Here is a 19,225-nt window from a genome sequence, read left to right on the forward strand (position 1 = left end):
TATTAGAGTAATTAGCTATTTCAGCAGTGTCAGAGTACAGGAGAGAGAACTCTTATCTCTCATTCTAAGGTGTTTTTTTTCCTCCTGTGATGATTTATCACCCGTGTCAATTGCTGTGAAACACGATTCCATCTTTCCAATTTTATTCTGCTAGGCCTACCTTTGAGGGGTGGGGGAAATAAAAAAAAAAAAAAAAAAAAAGCTGTCAGTTTGCAGTCAGAGGAATTTGATTAATCACTGTCCTGCCACCCAGCACACAATATGTAGTCTGTTGTTTTGATTCTAAACAAATGTACTCATTTGTTCATTAAACACACATGGGGCTAGGAAACCTTGAGCAGATTAGAGGTGATCATAACAAGGAATGGCTTTGATGATTTCAACAGTAAAGACTGCCTGGTTTCCTGTGATTGATACTCCTGCTGGGGGGTAGGGGCCTCAGGTGAATGAGGGGAAATACCAAAATCTACAGTCTTAAAGGTTCAAAAGCTGATCACCAGATATCTTCACCAGATGACTGACCAGCCCTAGTACAATAATTTATTTTCTGCCATAAGCAGACTTGTAACAAGAAAGCCTCTGGTCTCCTGAATACAATCCAGCTCAAGGCAGCAGTAAAAGACACTTATTGCAACATGATGCTTGGCATCCTATCTAACAGGACTTTGGGAAACCTTAATAAATTCATAGCAGATGCATCTATATTTTTATTACATATTTTTATATAATATATATCATTATGTATTTATATATGTGCACATATATATAAATAAAATGAAATCAACAAAATTAGTAGCCATAGAATCCAATGTTGATAGGTTTCTGAAGACAAGCCAAAGATCATGGAAATCAAATTATCCCCCAAACCCAACTTATCTCAGTCACCTCCCTGTGTTCATTCTCAGTTAATGCCGTGTCGTTTAGAGGTGTGAATTCCTTCTTATCTCACCTTCAGCAAAGGCTAGTATCACTAAATCAGTCCTAAATTTCTCTTCAGCAGTAACCTGGGTGTGTGTATCAGCAGCTACCAGATAAACACATTCTTCCAACAGGCCTGCAGCTGCCCTTGCTTTGGCTCCTGAATTTTGTGAGACTGAAACAGCATCTGTAGCTGCTGAGAGCTATAGGCAATTCTGCACCTTCTTTCCACAGCACAAAGGGCTGCTATGCTCCTTTCAATTAAGAAGTCCAGATGGAAAAGGACAGAATCCAGTCCCATGAGACTGTCTCCTTTCCAGCAACTTGGCTGTTGGCAGAGCTTTGTTGCATTCAGTTGTACACACCTTGCTCAGTCAGGGTCATCCTTCCTTGCAGTTACCTTATCCCTTCTCTGTGTGCACCATGAATCCATAACAAACAAGAAAGAGCCCACAGCATACTTTTCAAAAAGCTTTTTGTTGGTTTTCTGCTACATATTCCAAATGCATGATTCTCCTAGATCTTCGTTAGGTTGAATTTATGGGCAACTGCCTCACATTAAAATAGCCACATCAATCAAAAAGACATCCAATGAATGGTTCTTGGGACTGTTTTAAACTTAGGAATATCCTCCTTAGAAAAACAGATCTACCCCAAAAGGCATATAAAAAAAATAAATAAAAGCACTATTAAATTGTCATTAACATAATTGGACTGGCTAATGGCACGGTCCAATTAGGAAGTGCTGTGCCAATCATGCAGGATGTGTTCATGCACAGCACAGAAAAAGGAAGGAGAAGGAAGGATCCCAGATAGGAATAAAGGCTATTGGAAGCATCTAGCTGGAAAGAGGGAGAAGATAAGAGCATATTAAGAGTCATTTGGAAAGCAAAACAGGATAATAAACATATGAAAAATATGCAACATGATTAAGGAAAAAAAATTACACTGTTAGTACTATCTATTTGTACTTTTAAAAGAAATGTTGTGGTCACTGGCTTGAATTTTACAGTAGTGCCAGAAGTGGTGCAAGTTAACAGTATCCAGTTTTGTATTTTGAGTCTCACTTGCATGAGTAATATACTTCCTTTGACTCATTTCTGGCTGCTAGAAACTCCAGGACAGAACCAGTAAACCTCTGATTCTAAATGAAAAAGATCACAGCCAAAGATCAGCACTCTCTGCGAAGTAATCCATTCTCCTCTCCAACCATGTAACATTTGGGTCATATTAAGGACATCACAGAACCCTGCTGTGATACTGGTCAGATGGAATCAGTCAGAAGATTATTATGATGGAGACTACTTCACTCTGAATTTCCTTGGGGATATTTTTTAATTCAGTGCTGTTTGCATAGGGCTTGGATCAACTGCCTTCTAGGATTATTTAGATTGGAACCAGAGCTATTACAACTTTACAGTGAGTAAGCCTTTGCTATGGATTACTGGAACTAAATTAAACCCAGGTACAAAGAGAAGCTGTAAACACAGGAACTTGTTAGATAAGCAACCATAAATTTTTACCATACAATGGCTAATAAAATATCTGTTGATTTCAACAGATTTTCACAGAACAATTGTCTATGGGTAATAATAGCAGTTATCCATGGCCTGAAGTGGGATATTTATTACTAAGGACTTATTTACAAATAAGTAAACTCTCTCTGTTCCCCTGATAACTTCTGCTTGCTTAACATTTACTCCTGCAGGAGAAGCCAGTAGCACAAGACAAGATGTTATTTGTTTATGCTGTCATCTGCCCTATAACCTGTTTTGCTGTTCAGATCCACTGCCTTTTCATCTTTCAATGACAGAAGGGGAATCTTAGCAGATTATCTGAAAAGTCTAAAAATGAAGACAGACTCTAATTTCTCTCCTGTACCAGCAAACACAGAAAATCCAGTCTACCAATGAACAAGCTGTGACTGATTTTTTTTGTCCCTCCCTGCAGTTTCACTGAGGTTTCACTAAAGGAATATAAGATTTCATCTGTCCTTAAATATTCAATAATCTGTTGTTACTAGCTTTGATTCCAACGCAACAACTACATTCAGGACTAGATAATCAAAATAAAGGGCCCTAGAGAAAATGGGAAACAAACACTGGGAGAAAAGAATATTAAATGACAAGAGAACAAAAGCAAAGTGTGAAATAAAAACAAACGCATCTCTTGAGAACTTTCAAAACAAACTATTTCGAGCCCAAATATGACTTCTCCTAAAACAGTCACATCGGTATCTGAAACGTTTGATGTATTTCAAATGAAGCTCAATTTAAAAACAAATAAACCCTCAGAAGACAGTGCTTTGGACTTGTTCCAGATACATACATGTGGAACAAAATCCAATCCTCTCCAGTTCCACAGCATGGATTAGAGAGGTGCCATAGATACTTTGGAATAAAGAAGGCAAGTTTGTGTTGGCAAAGCATAATAAATCAGCTATTTTTTAGTTTTCTAAAGCTACGATCAAGATGGGAATGAAAACAAGACAAAATTAATAAGCTCTCTGAAACAAAGACTCTGAAGACACTTTTTCACGTTTCCTTTGATCACATGAGAAGAGGAAAAATGGCTCAGGCACAGGCCAACAGTTAATAACAAGCTTTTGCTAGTAAAGAGGCAACGTTTGTATGTTTACTGCAACTTACCTGCAAGAGGAAGGTCTGAAAGATCTGTGTGTCTGGCAACACCTTTGCTGGCTGGCTTGGCATTATTATAAACAGAATGTCTCTGTGAAACAAACGTACAAAAGAGAATTAAAAAAATACTAGCCATCATGCTTAAATAAGCAAGGGGGAAGAAGACATGTCTCTGCTATCTCAAGATCACAAAGCAGGTGGAGGGATACAGAAACTTTTCAACTAAGTATCAACTGGATAAATGGTTGTGAAAAATAAAAGGAAAAAAGGAAAAAATATTTTAGCTGGCAATATATTGGTTCCATTTCTATTTGCACCATTTTTTTCTCTTGCCAAACAATCTAGTGTCATAAACCTAAAGTAAGAATGCCTGTTCCTAACCCTGTCTCTGTCCCCAACACCCTGAATCATGAGCCAGAAGGATTCTTGTCTCTGCAGCTCCAGCATCACTTTTCAGTGTTAATACCCCCTCAGTCAGGCATTAACAGAAGGTTCCTAGACCTCTGTTTAATCCCATTCTTTAAACTTCCTCTGCTGACTCTTTGAAGGAAATGTGCTCACACGTGTTAAGTAGTCTTTCTGTTACGAAGTACTATATTCCAGAGCTCTTATGCTTCAGTAGGAAAAAACCCCAAACTATAAGAGCTCTCCCTTCAGCACTGTATGAATGTAATGGATAACTGGGAGAGAAACTTATTGTCCCACGTCTTTCAACTCATGTGCCAGCTACCTAGTTTAGTTCGATGGTTCCCAATAATCGAAACCTATTTTCTGGTCAACAGTGATCAAAGTTCAGAATTGTATTCCAAAGAGTTCACATCCGTCCACTGCGACCTCTAAGCTGAAGCCAAAGATCCTTTTTGTTCCTTTGATCCTTTTTGTTAGTACTACAGCATTTGATGTTTCACAGCAAATAAACAGATGAGTTTCCCCTTCCCCTTGTCAACACATGCATGTTGTCATGCTGGAGCTACGTCATGCTGTAGCAAACACTACATCCACCCACTTTAAAACTACAGGATGGAAAGAGCTCCTTGTACCTGCATGGGGGAAACAGCAGCTGCTGGGGCTGTCCTCACTGGAATTCCACTTAGAGGGCTCCTGGGGACCTTGTGAACCGTGATATTTTGTCCAGTGGTACCTGCAAGGAAAAAACATGGAAAAAATTTGCCTTTCAAACCCAACTATCTCCTTGTCAGAATAGGGAGCTATTGGTGACATTCCACAGATAGCATTTATGCACCAAGCACTGACAGAAAATATCCATTAAGAAGCAAGCAGCAGCACAAAATGGCAAAAACTACCTGCTCACTGCTAGAAAATTTTTTTCCTACAAAATAGTGTTCGAATACCTGAGCATCCTAAGTCAAATGATTTTATCAGTGACTTCACAGTGGCTGCAGATTCTGACGGTGTGGGAGATGCTCTGCTAATGCAGACTCCTTGCCAGCGGTTGGCTGTATCTGCCTCTAGAGGTTCTACCTCTTCAACTGTCAGCCTGCAAAACAGAAACCAGATCAAAGTCAGGGGCAACAGGAAGTGCAAGCAGAGATTAAAGGTTTGGATTTGCCTTACGGCATATAAAATGCCACGAATCTTTTATTGTAATGCCCAGAACACGGACCACTCACTAAAATGTTCATGTTCTTTTCTTGGAGTGCCTCACAAACATGAAATCATTGAGCCTAACAAACTTTTCTGCATTGTTAGCTGTGTCCTCCCCATTCCCCATCCTTATTCAGGATGGAGAATTATCATAGAAAAAAGCAGTTTGATGAGGCTTGTTAGTTAATCATTGATAATTACCTGAAGATGGGCTTTCAATACAGCACAGGTGCCAAGGGGCTACTGTGGTCCTCAGTGTATGAGGAAATTAACCAAAGAGAAAGATGTTACTTTACACTCTATGTATTTAATTGGCATGACCACTGCTGGAGTAATTGTTACCAGTTAAAATGCCATAATCGAAAATAAGAAATTGGTCAGGGCTCAGATAAGAGGCATAAAAAATAAACCAGAAAATATACTTCAAAATGAAAAACTTTGGAAACCCAACTTCTACAGCTTATCAACGAGGGCATCTGCTGAAAAAGTGAAACCTCAATCACAATCCACAACAATTTTGTTTCCCCATATAACTGCTTAAGTGCTTCATCCTAGCAGACACAAGAATATTAGAATTCTGGAATGAAAATATACAAACTCAAAAAGCTCATGTTTTAACAGGAAGGATCATTAAGTTATTCCATTGAAAAGAAATTTTGAAGTCAAGATTAGGTGCTGGACTTAAAGGAGTTAGTACAAGAAGGTCCACAGCCATATTTAACAGCAAGTGTAAGTCACACAGGATAACCATGGCTTCTAGTCATGCATTTTCTAGATCTGGCTGACACTTAGCACTGACACTGTACTTACCCAGGAACTCTCAGTTAGACTTTGAGTGTAATTACCTAGCTTTATCTTAGGAAATATCTTAGGAAATCTGCAATTAGATAAAATCTAGTCACGTAAAAAGAGAGTATTTATACATTACTTTCCTGATCTCCCAACTGCTTAAGAAAGGCGGGCTGATCTACAGGTTCTGAGGTACCACCACTTTTCCCTGCTTTGAAGTATGGTAGGCACCAAGAGCTACATGAACACAAAATCAGAAATTACTTCATAGGAAGGCTGGAAAACTCCATTAGCAAGCGCCTATGGGACTGAACAACTTCTGTTGAGCTAAAAATAGAAATCAGAGTCTTTTTCTCTCCCTTTTGGCATCACAGCCTACAAAATGCAAGGGGCTAAAGGGTGTCAATGAATAAGAGAATAAGAGTGACTCATGTTTCTATTTTTGGCAGAGCTTAAGGAGGTGCTGTCTTTAAGTAGACATTGGCTATTTCTTTGCTAATTCATTCAAGCTCCTTGTGTGCCAAGGGAGCCAGCAGAGGCAGATGGCTAGAGAAAAAGCCATTTCAGTTCCATTCTCCATTTAATCCAATAAGGAAGAAAGGCAGATTGGCTCCCTCGGAGCTCAGTGAATCCTACCCAGTGTTTTTCCAACTAACTTCAAGTTCTATCCTTCACTTTTACTTCTGGGGCTTCATAAAGCATAAACAACACATCAACAGGTGACAGTATCTGCACTCCGGTTATATGAAAACACAAAAGCTAAAGGAGGAGTCCTGCTTCTAGCAAAGTACAAAGGAACAGATTTCTGCCTTGAGATACCAAACTACCCAATGCAATCCGCTACACTTTCAAGAATTAAATAGGCCACCTATTTGGAAGAGTTCTGTCCAGTTATCCAGGTAACAAGAGTATGGGGCACAAAGTCTGCAGACTATTATCAGGCTAAGAAAGGAACAGTAAATGCCTGTTGGCCAACTGGCAAATTTTGAGGCTAAAGCAAGCCAGAGGTATGGTCTAGACAGCCATCACTCCATTGGTTAGGATTTAACCCTGAGAACAGCTCAAACCTCAGAAACTATCCTCCTCAGTCTAGCTTTTGATTGCAAAAGGATGCAAGCACGTAAAATGCAGTTAGAGTACCTAGACCAGTCCCTGTGCCGTGCCACAGAGAAGTCAATTGAGAAATCACGTGCCATTATTCTGTCATTGTACAGAGCAATTATGAAGACAAGTGCTGGAGCTACTACCGGTTCCAATTTGGTTAGAATGCTTCCCGTAATCTTAGGTCTGTATATTTCTAATAGGCTTCTAATGCACCCTGAAACAACCTCCTAGATTAAACAGAATCACATCAGAAAACTGAGACCTCTCATGCTGCGAACCTTGGCATGAAAGGCAGGAAGAACAGTGCTTCAACTGAAACCACATGTGCCACCCAAACAACGGAGAGTTATAAAACTTGACAAGTACCTTCCATTTTTAAAGAGAAAAAAAACTGTATGAGAAGGGGATGCATGTATGTATACATATATGGGTTTCTTAATAGAGAAGCAGAAGAGTAAGAGCTTAACTTGCAGAGTAGCAAGCTAATTCAGGCAGACAGTATAGAAGAACATGACTTAGAAAGATTAACGACAAGCCGTAACTTCAAATCAAAAATGACTCCTTGTGCACAGAATTTATTCATCTTAGCATAGCTTAGGCCATCCAAGAAGACTAAGCAAGCTCTGCTACAAAAAGGATGGATTTGAACAAAATGTCATCTACTGCTGTATGCTTTCCTTGAAACTAGAATGAATGGTTTACATAGATAAATGCTGCAAGTGCAGCTGGCTGAAGTGGAGCAGCTCCAGGAGGAAGCAGAGCACTTTAACCACAAAGGAATTAAAATGTGCAGTCCTTTTCACAAAACGATTGCTTAGTTTCATTCATTGGTGAGAGAAGTAGGTGCAGTGAAGCTTTCTCTAGTGGCAAGAGTTAGTCTCCTTGTTTTCCAGGTTTGGAATATGTGGACAACAGACCACCAACAAGGTATAAGTCTTTCTGTGCTTAATGTATAGATTTTTGGCAACAGCAGCCTTCATGTGTTTATGAAATTTCTAAACTGCTCTGATGATGTCTTTGTCACAGGTGGCCTAGGACCAAAGGACCATATTTTCAGAAATAATTACTCCACAATCTGGTCTTTGACACAGTTCCTGTCATTGTTGTGAATCCTCCTGAACTCTAAGGGACACAAAGAAGAGACACACAGCTACTGATGCACAGAACAGAAGAGAGGCCAAGGGCAGGCAGCAGACAATTCCAGACACTTAAACATTTATTGGGCACTTCAATATATATTTCTTAAACATAAAAACCAACATTCAACAACTGTCAGCACAGGAAAGAAAGGCAACACGAGTGTGCATATATGCATACACTCCGGTAGCACGGCACAAAGGTGAAGGCCATGCCAAAGCCAGGACATCCCGCAGAATTCTCTACTAGCTCAGCCTGCTCTCAGACCAGGCCCTTGCTAGGTCTTCACATCCAAGAGGAAAGGATGGGAATCCCACAGCCAAAACATGAAATTCCAGTCCTGGAATGAATCCTGATGATCTCCTGGTAGAGACGGTGACTTCTGAGTTTCTCCTTAGCATCCAAGTAAAGCTGTCTCCAGGTGGTCTCCGATTGCAAAAGCTGAACTTCAGCAAGTTCTCCCTGATCATCATATACTTCACCTGAGTTAAAGGTAGGAGGAAAACTCCTTTCTGAGAGGATATTTAGTAGGGGCTTGATATATTCATTTCTTTTCCTTACGATCTCTCCATCTGCAATTCTCACAGCCAGGACAAACCTCAGAGGGGACATTGTCTGTGAAAGTCATAGCAGGACTCAGGCACCACCCCACTTCCTAGCACACACTGAGTCAGATGTGCCACCCAGTGGCAAGTGCCCTGTCAATACAATGTTAAAAGACTGAAACCATCTGATACTGAATAGATAACTTCACATTTCTATTCAGTTTTCCTGCTGGATTTCAGTAGCCTATCCTGGAGTTTGTGTGTGTATATACACATACTGATCTGTATGCATACATGTATTTAGACACACACAGATAGAGCTATGAATACTATACTATATAGAGAACTCAAAAGTGTATGTGCATTAAGGTTTAGAAATTAAACATACACACTCACAGTTTTACTTTTTTGCTTAAGCTTAAAATGGCATGTTTGAATTTGTTTCAGGGCAAATACTCCCATCCCTCCAAAAGAGCCCTCAGTTACTTCAGTTCCCCAAATGTCTGTGATTACTTCTTGTGGCCCAGTTGGCTTTAGATTAATTCAGAACTTTTTCCACTTCATGGAGTCTTCTGAAGAGAGAAGCCTTCTGAAACAAAGAAATAGGCTCTTGCCCATGGGGAGGAGATGGACCTGAGCAGCATTCACACTTTACGACACATTTGACTTTTGCAGGGCAATAAAAAACTGGAGGTGCTTTCTTGAATTGAAACTTCCCTTTTTCAGCTGCAAGTTGAAGGTATGTCCTGAAGTGTCTCACAGGCCTGGCTGTGCATCCCCTCAGGGCTGTGTTAGCTGGTAGAGATCAGGCACCTATGGAAATACAGACAACAATCAGGGAAGTTATAAGAAGCAATACAATGCCCATACTGAGGTACAGCCCTCTATCTTACAGTTTATCAGCCCATCATCACTAAATAAAGGAGAGGGGAAAATGCTGATGGTGTGGCTTAACACTCTAACTCAGCTTTGGGATATAATGGGCAAACAACAATACAAAATACAAAAGAAAAAAAAAAATCTGTGTTGCTCTGGCAGAAATTAAGCATTTGAAACCAGGCAACCAGTTTCAAAGGACAGGGACAGTGGCATTCCTGGCTTTCTTCTCCTCTAATCATTTAGGACTATTCATTCAAAATCTGTATATGTACCCATCCAGGCAACCAGAACTGCTCTACTTCAGAGTTTCTGTTTCAGGGTCCTTACACTTAAGGGGATGGAATAATCTCCATCCAGTGTAAAAACAAAACAAACCCAAAAACCAACCCAAAACCCCCAAACAGAAGCAAACCACTGCTCTGAGGAGTCACTGAACTAGTCACTAACTAGAGCACTTTGAGGAGCCTGCTCTGACATTCCAGTTTAACTTTTGGTGAGAGCAGAATGAACTATCAAACCTCTATCAAGACAGAACAGCTGCAAAACACAGGCACAAATGAGCAGCACATCAGCACATACAGACTGACAGCAGGGTTTAATACACAGAGAGTACAAGCTTATTTCCAGGAGAAAAAGCATGTAACACTGCCATGCTGCGGCATTTGAGACTTTAGGAGGAAGAATAGAAGCAAATTAGTGGGATACATCACAATCTTCACTTTAGGCCTCCGTTTGAAGATTTGGTTAATTTTTTTGTTATTCTAATTAGTTGTCATTTAAATACAGATATAAATTCTCTCTTTTCTGAGTACTACTCCCAGCCCAACTGCCTTCCCTCCATGTTCTTGGTTGAAGGCACACAATGTTATAGTGCCAAATCATTCCAAGAACTTGAAGGGAAAGAGTCAAAGCAAGATCTTGATACTTTCACAGCTGCTAAACAGCGTATGGCCAGAAAGGCTTGGAAATGGGTGTGTAATGAAGCCAAAAAGAGCCATCCATAATTTGGGTACTTTCAGCAGTAACTTTCTTCCTTTGTTTTACAAACCAAATAAAGCATTTTTTTTCCACCACTTTAATTTTTGTTCTGTTTTAGGATCTAATATTTATTTCCAATGTGAGCATTCTGAAAACGTGCAACTTGCTCTGGGATCATAGGATAATTCGTGTTAGAAGGGACCTCAGGAATTCCCCTAGTCTACCTTCCTTCCAAAGCAGGCCCCGCTAGGAGGTCTAACCAAGTTACTCAGGGTCTTATCCTGTCTGATCTTGAAAACCTCCAAGGATAGAGACTACATAATTTCAATTTCCACCACCTGTGAGGAGACAGTTATAGGACAGTGGACTGTAAGCTTCTGCTTTTTACTGCCGAGAAATAACATTAATTAGGATGTAAAATATCATAGAAAACTGTCTGAAACACAGGTCAACCAAGTCATAGGTTTCAATCAGTACTGACTTGGGACAAGTTAATTCCTCTCTTCCTTATTCCCTTTGTTTGATGCTGGTCCAACCTCCCCCCAACACTCTTAGTCATAGAATTAGACATTTAATCTGTGTTAAAGATGCCTTTGGGAGGCGCTTACCTTCATTCAGATGAACTCTGATGACCACATCAGGATTTTTTTCTGCAAGTTCTTTGGCTGTTCCTGAACCAAAAATGACTTTTTGTTTGATTAGAAGACTGTAACGGTGAAACTTGGAGGCAGGAACTCAGGCAGCCACAGGCAAACATTAAAATGGCAGGATGTCGTAGGAGATAAATTGGCTTCAAGATCAATTTATGAGGTGGAGTCTAATGACCCTCAAGAGATGGCTGAGATTTTGCCAAAAACCTTTGAGCAGCAAGCTATTTGGAAGGTACATTTTCCAATCAGAGCTTAAAAATCAGACAGGAAACTTTCACTAGGGACTGTCAGATGTTCAGCCGAGTGCACAGCTGCTCAGCATTAGCAAATATGAGGAATACTTTATAGACTGTGTTAAGGTATCATGCTACAAACTGTTTCCACCAGTGCTGAGCGTGCATTAAAAGTCACCACAGGTACCAGAACGTACTGCTGATTGTGAGCTGTAGCATTTGTGAAAACTGGCTTAAAGGAATGACGAGAGTATAACCAGAACTTTCTGGGTGGAAGAAGCCGAGGTGCTGGGGAAGATGGTGACCTCAGGAATGCAAAGAACTGGGAGTGTAGAACTGGCTCTCAGCAGGAGCTTTGGCAACTTCAAGAATTTGTTTTATAGGTCAGTACAGTTTAAAAACTTCAGTGCTTAGCTGTTGATCACTGGTTTGTTTAGACAATGACTTATGTAGGCTTCATTACCTTCTCCATACCACCCAGTACAGAAGTTTTGCACTCTCTGCACGGACGCCGCGAGTCAAATAAGTCATACTTAAACTGACAGATGCAAAATTTGGTCTCAACACCTGTCTTTGGAGGAGAATAAATATTGCCCACTGCAGACAGTATATCTGGCTCCACAACCAATATAATACTCAAAGCAAGCCATACAGATAGTCAACATGACGCAAAGACAGACATATATCTCTATGTATGTGAAAGAGAGGGAGAGACCAATGCCAAAACTGACTTAATTAAATACATGTCTGAATACCTCCTTCTGGAACTATGTATGGATGGCTTCTGCAGATCTAATTTCAAAAGCAGTATTTGCAACTCAGGCTTCTTATGCCAAAGAGCTGACACTGCAGCCATGCTCCTTACACATGGAAGATAAATATCTCAATTTGCAAATTAGCAGATCATCTTCTATTCAAGTATTATCAAACACATCTTCAGATAAAAACCCAAAAGAATAAAGAGGGGAAACTACAAATATATGATTCCTGCCCATACACATGGGCCTTGCTCTAAAACAATAGAATTTTCATTAAGAACAAATTAGGAATGGAAACAGAGCCCAGAACTTAAGTACTGTCTGGTAATCATTTTGACTGAATACATACTCTGTAATAGCTTTTCTTTGCCTCCACTGGGGACTCTGATAATGAAACTGCAGCTTAAACACATTCCTTTATTTTTCCGAAAAAGAAGTATTTCTGTTCCTTCAATCCTGGAATTCTGATCCATACACCTCTGCACAAAAGCACTCCCATCTTTTTACTCTCATCTACTGTGCAGCTGCTCTGGAAACTCCTGAATGGAAAACAGTGAGCAAATATGTATAACAAAGCTGGACTGTTACTCCACCTTCAAGAAACAACAGCATTCACTCTGTTCCTGTGGCTACTCTACCATGGATCTACTAGGAGAGAGATTAAATGGAAAAAATGTAGAGGAGCAAAATTAATTTGGCACACATTTTTGATAAACAGTACCACCGTTTGTGTTATTTCACCTTTCTTTGTTCCCCCTGTACAAGTTTTCATCACTGCAGCTCTGCTGGCACTGCTTGTGCCAAAACAGAAAGAGCAGAGCACTGTCTTCTTTAGAAAGTTTGGTTCTTCTTTCCAATACAACTTTTGTTTTCCATCTCTTCTTATTTAGTACTTCAATTGTAGTATGATGTTTTGGAATGAAAGTCGGTACATGAAAGGTCATGCACTGCATAAAAGCCACATTGTAAGGCATCTGTACGGGTTCCAGATTCAATTGTAAAAGTCTCTTCTGTTCTCAGATGGTGCCACAGAGGGCAGCCCCACACACACAGCGTACCATGCCGGGGTATATCTCCACATGGCTCACGGTTACTGTTTCCCCCTCCAGCCACTGAGGCTACACAATTGTTTTACAGGTGGGTCTACTGCACAACAAAGTCACTTCTGGGCTAATGCTAACCCAGACCATTTAACACAGCTAATCACGTAACAGGTTTCAAATTAAGGACAGGAGAGGTGAGATGAGGAATCCTAGTACTTGCATTGATCACTCAGTCAACACGTGACTTGCAGAAGAAAGAAATCCACCTAGTCCTCATTTTAATTTGACCATACATACTCCTTGACTCCTCTCAGGTTAAGTAGTTCTCTTCTGGATGTCCTACTGAATGTATGTAGCCAACCAATCTTTTCACAGATGGGTTAATACAGCTGCACAGAGAGTTATGAAGGCAATAAAACACAGTGAAATACCGTATTGAGAACAAAGCTATAAGAGGATATCAACAATCACTGTTACTTAATATTTGCCGATTAAAACCTTCATGGCTTAGTTGACAGAACTAGATCGCCAAAAAGAAAAAGAACAGAAACACCTTAGCATAAAAGACAACAAAATCTGTCAGAAGAGTTAAAAACAGACAACATGCACATCCAAGCCAATGAATAGTTATTGACAAAGCACTGTTTGCATGCCTGTTAGCGGTCACAGAGATCAGATAGTGGCCTTTGTAGGTAACCAACCTGTTGCTGCCCTTCACTTCATCCAGCTCCTTCTGCAGCCTGGCACTCTTCTCCTCTTCCTCCTGAAGCTTCCTCTTTACCACTCGGAGCTCCTGCTGGGCTTCACATTTAATATCATTGGCTACAACCACCGCAGTCTGCAGATCAGCTTGAAAACGCTTCCACTCTTCCGTATCTTCCTAGAAAGAGCAATCAGAACCCCAAACTGTTTGATGTAAAAATGCACCTACTTGAGCTGAGCACTTAGTTACTGATCTCTCTTTCACTGATCACAAGAGACCAGGATTTCACCACAATTTCAAGATGATGCTGAGGTCAAACTAAACTTGCCTCTTTACACTGTACCAACAGGGTTGCCAAAGGAACTGATGCTAAACTCTCCACTCCAATACAAAAAGTACGAAGTTCTTCCTACAGCTATTGACCGTTCAGATCTGTGGTGTGACTACAAGCACTGCTGCTGAGGAGAGCTCAGTGCTACTGACGATTCATGAAGCAGGAATGGCTGTTCCAAAGTAGCAGCAGCTCATAGGTAGAAAAAGCAAAAGTAATTTGCAAAGGATGAATTATATTTTCCCTTCCAAGAAGCAGTTAGAAATGAGTGAAGAGAATGGTGAATGAAAGTATGTAGAAAGAACTTTCTACAATTATTCTAGAAAAAATACAATGCTTCTCTCAAATCTGGAAATGCAATGACAAAGCTAAGCTGAGCTTTTACAAGTCTAAAGCCTTACCTTCATTTGTTTAGTCAGAGCCTTCAGCTGCCTCTCTGTATCTTGTTTTTGTTCTTCCAGCTTCATTGCTTTACCTAGGAACAGTAAAAAAAGGGAAAACTATTAAACACATAAGGACAAGGGTGAAAAGTGAAAATGGGAGGGCAGAGCAGCCTATTTGGTTTTGCTTCTAGTAATGGCACTAAATAGACTAAATTGGAACTAAGATCCTCTGTTGGTGGATCAGGAATGGAATCAGGAGTAGACTTGTTGCTCAAACATCTCTGAAATAAGTTGTTATTTTGCGGCATTAAACCAGTTTTTTTTAAATTTACAAAATCACACGTACAGAATCACTTAGTACCCACACCCCCGGAGCACTCGAGGTAGCCCTGGCGAGCGACATGTGCCACTCGTTCCACCAGGTGGCAGCTCCCCTTCCACAAGGCGACAGCAACATTCACTTTACAACTCTTAGTAGGGCTTTCTCTAAAAAGCTCTTCAAAATGTCAAGAATTCCAGTTTCTAGAATGGACAATACACGCTTTGCTACAGAATAAGGTTTAGGGACCTTCTCTAATAATACTTCTATTGCACTAACTGTTAAAATAGTGACTTTTGTGCATGAACAGAAAGGACTGGCCAAAATGGGAATATTTCTAAAGTGAGGCCCTCGTCTCACGTATCAAGACATGCCTCCTCCCTGTTGCAGCCATAACTGAGCCCCCTGAGTAAGTTCACTTCAATCCTTTTTTCAGCTCCACCTACTTTCTAGGTCACTGATGAGCTGGTTATTGTGAAGTTTTATAGCACGATGTTGTTCCACCTGGTCCTCCAACTCAAAAATGGTCTCTTTCAGGTTTTTTATATCTGCTTCATTCTCCGATGTTTTTTCCTGCAGCTTCTGGTTGGTTCTGCTCAGCTGCTCAGCCTGCCGGTCACACAGCTCCTTCAGCTGACCACACTCATTCTCAGCCTGCAAGGGAGGAAAGAAAGCTGCAAATCTGTATTTCTTAAGAGATATCACTCATTAGAGATTTGACTGAGCACCGCCTGGCCTTAAGAATTGAACCTGTCTTCTAAGCATTGTATAAACTGAGTTTCAACATGCATGAGACAGTTTCAGGAAACATCGATGAGCTATGAATGTCAGTTTTCTTTCCTGGTAATAAAGATAATAAAACAAGATGCTACAAAGGAAATTAAATTTTCTCTATGATGACCATAATTCCAAACCAATCTCTGCAGGTAACTAACAGAGAGGAATTATATTCCTGGAAAGCCCCATATCTGCTTATGTAGCACATTGTAAGAGTGACATCACTGCCTTAGGGCCAAGTCGACAATCAGTTAGTCCACATTAACAATTTTGCTGCTTTTACCATATGCATTTTCAATGGATTGTGAAAACATACATGGTAGAGCTAGTTTCTGCAGATAAGTGTATTTCTGGATGTAGGACATCTGGAATCACTGAAGGGGGAATCTGCTGCACTTCAGTTTGTTGGCTCAGGCCCACAGATCAATGCTTCCAGGTTTGAGGGGAGATCTCCGAGTACGAAGCAGCTATGGAAAAGCAAGGTGTAGGCTGCCAATTCAGTGAGCAGCACTGGCACAGCCTGACTGAAGGGCAGCCTTACAGAAGCCTGTGGTCTTGCTTGGGTGTCACGAATAGCCAATGATTCAAAACAGCTTAATTTGAGGGAAAGGAAGAGTAAAAAGGAGGAAATCTGTGGTTTCCAAACCAAGCAATAAAAGTTTGGTACAGCCGGAGCACTCAGCAGTTTTTCATTTATCCTTCATAAACTGCAGCCCCAGTAAGCACTTGGGAGCTTCCTCTACTAACTCCATTTGCTGTGGTCACCTATTTAAGCTGAAAGGACATCTGGATTTTCTAAATCACTCAAATCATGGAGGTACTTTTTGGCAACACTCTCTTCCTCTGCAACTAGCCAATTTTACGGTTCTTCTCATGATCCCTTCCCCATACAGGAAAGGCTGCACACACTATCACTCTTTCTGTAGCAGTGGAACATAATCAGTGGTTTGTGCTTTATTAACACTCGTTCTACGATACATCATGTTGCAGCTCTTTTGAAAATCTGAGATCACACAGAAAATACAAACAGTAACTGACTTCAGCTTGCTTGAAGCAAAGCTACAAGCTACCAAACAGAAATTTTTTTCTAAAATAAATCAATTTTTTCCATCAGTTTACCTATCCCAAACCCAATACTTCTCAGCTTTGTAAAAAATATTTCAGTTTTATGACAATAATCTCATCTGGAGCTTGACCATGTTTGAGCTTGACCATCATTAGTCACATTGCTGTAAATGTCAGCTTTCTCTGAGCATTAGCTCATGTCCTTGTGCCATCATGACCAATGACACCTATAGTTCACTACTAATTAATCATGATTAATTATTCAGAATTTAATATTTGCTGTTAACTACTCATTTCCTTTGTTCCATATGGATTACCAAGTGATTTTCACTAGTATTTCTTCACATAATATCAAAGTAATTTTTTTAGTGACCTGTTCTTTGCTCCAGTTTTGATAAACACAGTTCTATTTACTAGAACAGTAGATTCTGCAGAAGATATCAAGGGAAATTAGTTTTGAATTTATAAACACAGCTATGCTAACATTATTTCTGGAAAAATATGAAGATAGCAGCAGAAACAGATACAATATCAGAGGATTCCAGATTCTACTCAAAAACTAATTAATACATTTTAAATCCTGTAAATTTATAAGCAATGGCTCAATAACAATCTAAAGACCAACAATTGCCTATTTATGGGAGGACAGATAAACAACCATTACACTTTACAGTTGTTTCTGCCTTACCTTAGACAGCAGACCCTGAATGTGCTTCAGTTCACTGTTTGCCTTCAGCAGCTCCTGTTTCAGCTCCGTGCAAGACGCTTCTAACTGATCCTTTTCTGCGTGGGCTACTTTCAGCATCTCTTGCACCTCAGAGTTGTCAGTGGTACATCCCATCGCGTTGATTTCTGCGGCCTTTTGTTTCTCACTCTCCAACTGAGTTTTGAGAGAACCGTTCTCAATTTTTAGACCTTCCAAGGCAATTTTACAGTCCTCCAGAGTTTTGGTCGCTGTGCTGTTGCTCTGCTGTTCCGCTTCTAAAAGTTTAAGCAGTTTCTCATTTTCATCTCTCAAGCTTTTAATCATCTGCTGGGCGTCTTGATGCTCCCTTTCTAAGCTCCGCAGGCTGCTGGTTAACTGTTGCTGAATGTTGAGCAGTTTCTCTCTTTCAAATTGTGCTTTTTCAAGAACTTCTGCACATTTCTGTTCCAGTTCAAGGACCTTCCCCTCCTGAGCTCTGCTTTCTTCGTTCTTGGATCGCTCTTGGAGGAGAGACATTAGCTTCTCATTTTCTTGGCTCAGCTGTTCTGCTCTATCTCTATGTTGACGAAAGGAAGTCTCCAGGAGAGCTTTCTCTTCCACTAGCTTCTCATTTTCTGTTGTCAACTCCTGCACCATTTGCTGTTGATCCGACAGCTCCTGCAGAGTGGCTTGTAACTCTTCTGCTGTGCTGTGGTGGTTTTCCTCCATTTTTTGTATTCTCTCTGTAAGAGATGCAACAGAAAGGTCACTAATATTGTTTGGGGAACTTCCTGTAGTGGAGCATTTGGAACCTTTGAAGTGGTTGCTGCTGGAGGATGCTGGCCTGGAAGGTACATCTGCTATGTGCTCAAAATCAGATGCATCAGGTGACAAGGAAGCTTTCGTGACATCACTGCTGGAAGAACCTGAGTTGCGCAGTGCACCCCCATTCGCACGCTGCCTGTGCTCCTCCAATTCACCTCTTGACACATTTTTTGATGGGCTTCCAAAACTAGATTCTTGGGTAGTTGGGGTAGGGAGGCTGCTGTCACCTCCACTGCTTGTTGTTGTGTCTGAGAGAGGAGAGTTCTCTAGATACAGTAATTTCTCTTTCAAAACACGATTTTCTTCTCCCAGGCTAGCAAGCTCTTTTTGAAAAGTCCTGTTTTTTTCCTGAAGGGTCCTTATTAATGGATCTATGTCAACAGGAGATACCGTTTCTAAATTTTGGTTGGAAGCACCCATTCCTTCAGCATTAAGTGACCCTTTCTCTTTGCATTTCTTCAGTTCACAACGGAGTTTGGTGATTTCTGAATCTTTTGTCTTTGCTTCTGCCAGGAGCTCTTTAACCTGAGATTCCAGAACAGCCTTGTCACCACTTTCATTCTCTTGCTTGGACTTGCTAGTGGGGCGCACGTGTTTGGTAGGAGTTGGTGTACCAGAAGAGGTGGGGCTGGGTTGTGTTTTCCTGGTAGTGGCTTGACCACGTAATACAGCTCTCTCTCTGGACACAGATGATGATATTTCCCGAGGTGCTGGAATCCCCGTGCGCTTCGCAGCTGAAACTGTTCCTTGAGGAGAAAGAGGTGAGGCAAATAGAGTTAGTTCATGAAGAAAACAAGTCACACAACAACAACGCTAGAGCCTAGAGCAGTCTTGGAGAAAACACCTGAGTGTCTGAATA

At 40.6% G+C, this 19,225-nt stretch overlaps 1 protein-coding gene across 5 annotated transcripts in view; it reads right to left on the reverse strand.

The window, feature by feature from the left end:
• SPECC1 (sperm antigen with calponin homology and coiled-coil domains 1) overlaps positions 1 to 19,225 on the reverse strand; it is a 96,803-nt gene that overhangs the window by 24,984 nt on the left and 52,594 nt on the right. For 4 of the 5 annotated variants that reach the window (XM_014953192.1, XM_014953191.1, XM_014953193.1 and 1 more), the window contains 7 exons: positions 17,545 to 19,112; positions 15,461 to 15,668; positions 14,714 to 14,787; positions 13,980 to 14,158; positions 4,910 to 5,055; positions 4,598 to 4,698; positions 3,567 to 3,648 (listed from right to left, as the gene is read on the reverse strand). In XM_014953192.1, coding sequence (XP_014808678.1) covers positions 3,567 to 3,648; positions 4,598 to 4,698; positions 4,910 to 5,055; positions 13,980 to 14,158; positions 14,714 to 14,787; positions 15,461 to 15,668; positions 17,545 to 19,112 — 2,358 coding nt within the window. Of the gene's footprint in view, positions 1 to 3,566; positions 3,649 to 4,597; positions 4,699 to 4,909; positions 5,056 to 8,258; positions 9,551 to 13,979; positions 14,159 to 14,713; positions 14,788 to 15,460; positions 15,669 to 17,544; positions 19,113 to 19,225 lie in introns of those variants that run through there. The other variant, XM_014953195.1, reaches the window with a different exon arrangement.

This window comes from Calidris pugnax, unplaced genomic scaffold, assembly GCF_001431845.1.
Source record: "Calidris pugnax isolate Ruff unplaced genomic scaffold, ASM143184v1 scaffold133, whole genome shotgun sequence".
In the NCBI taxonomy this organism is placed as follows: domain Eukaryota; kingdom Metazoa; phylum Chordata; class Aves; order Charadriiformes; family Scolopacidae; genus Calidris; species Calidris pugnax.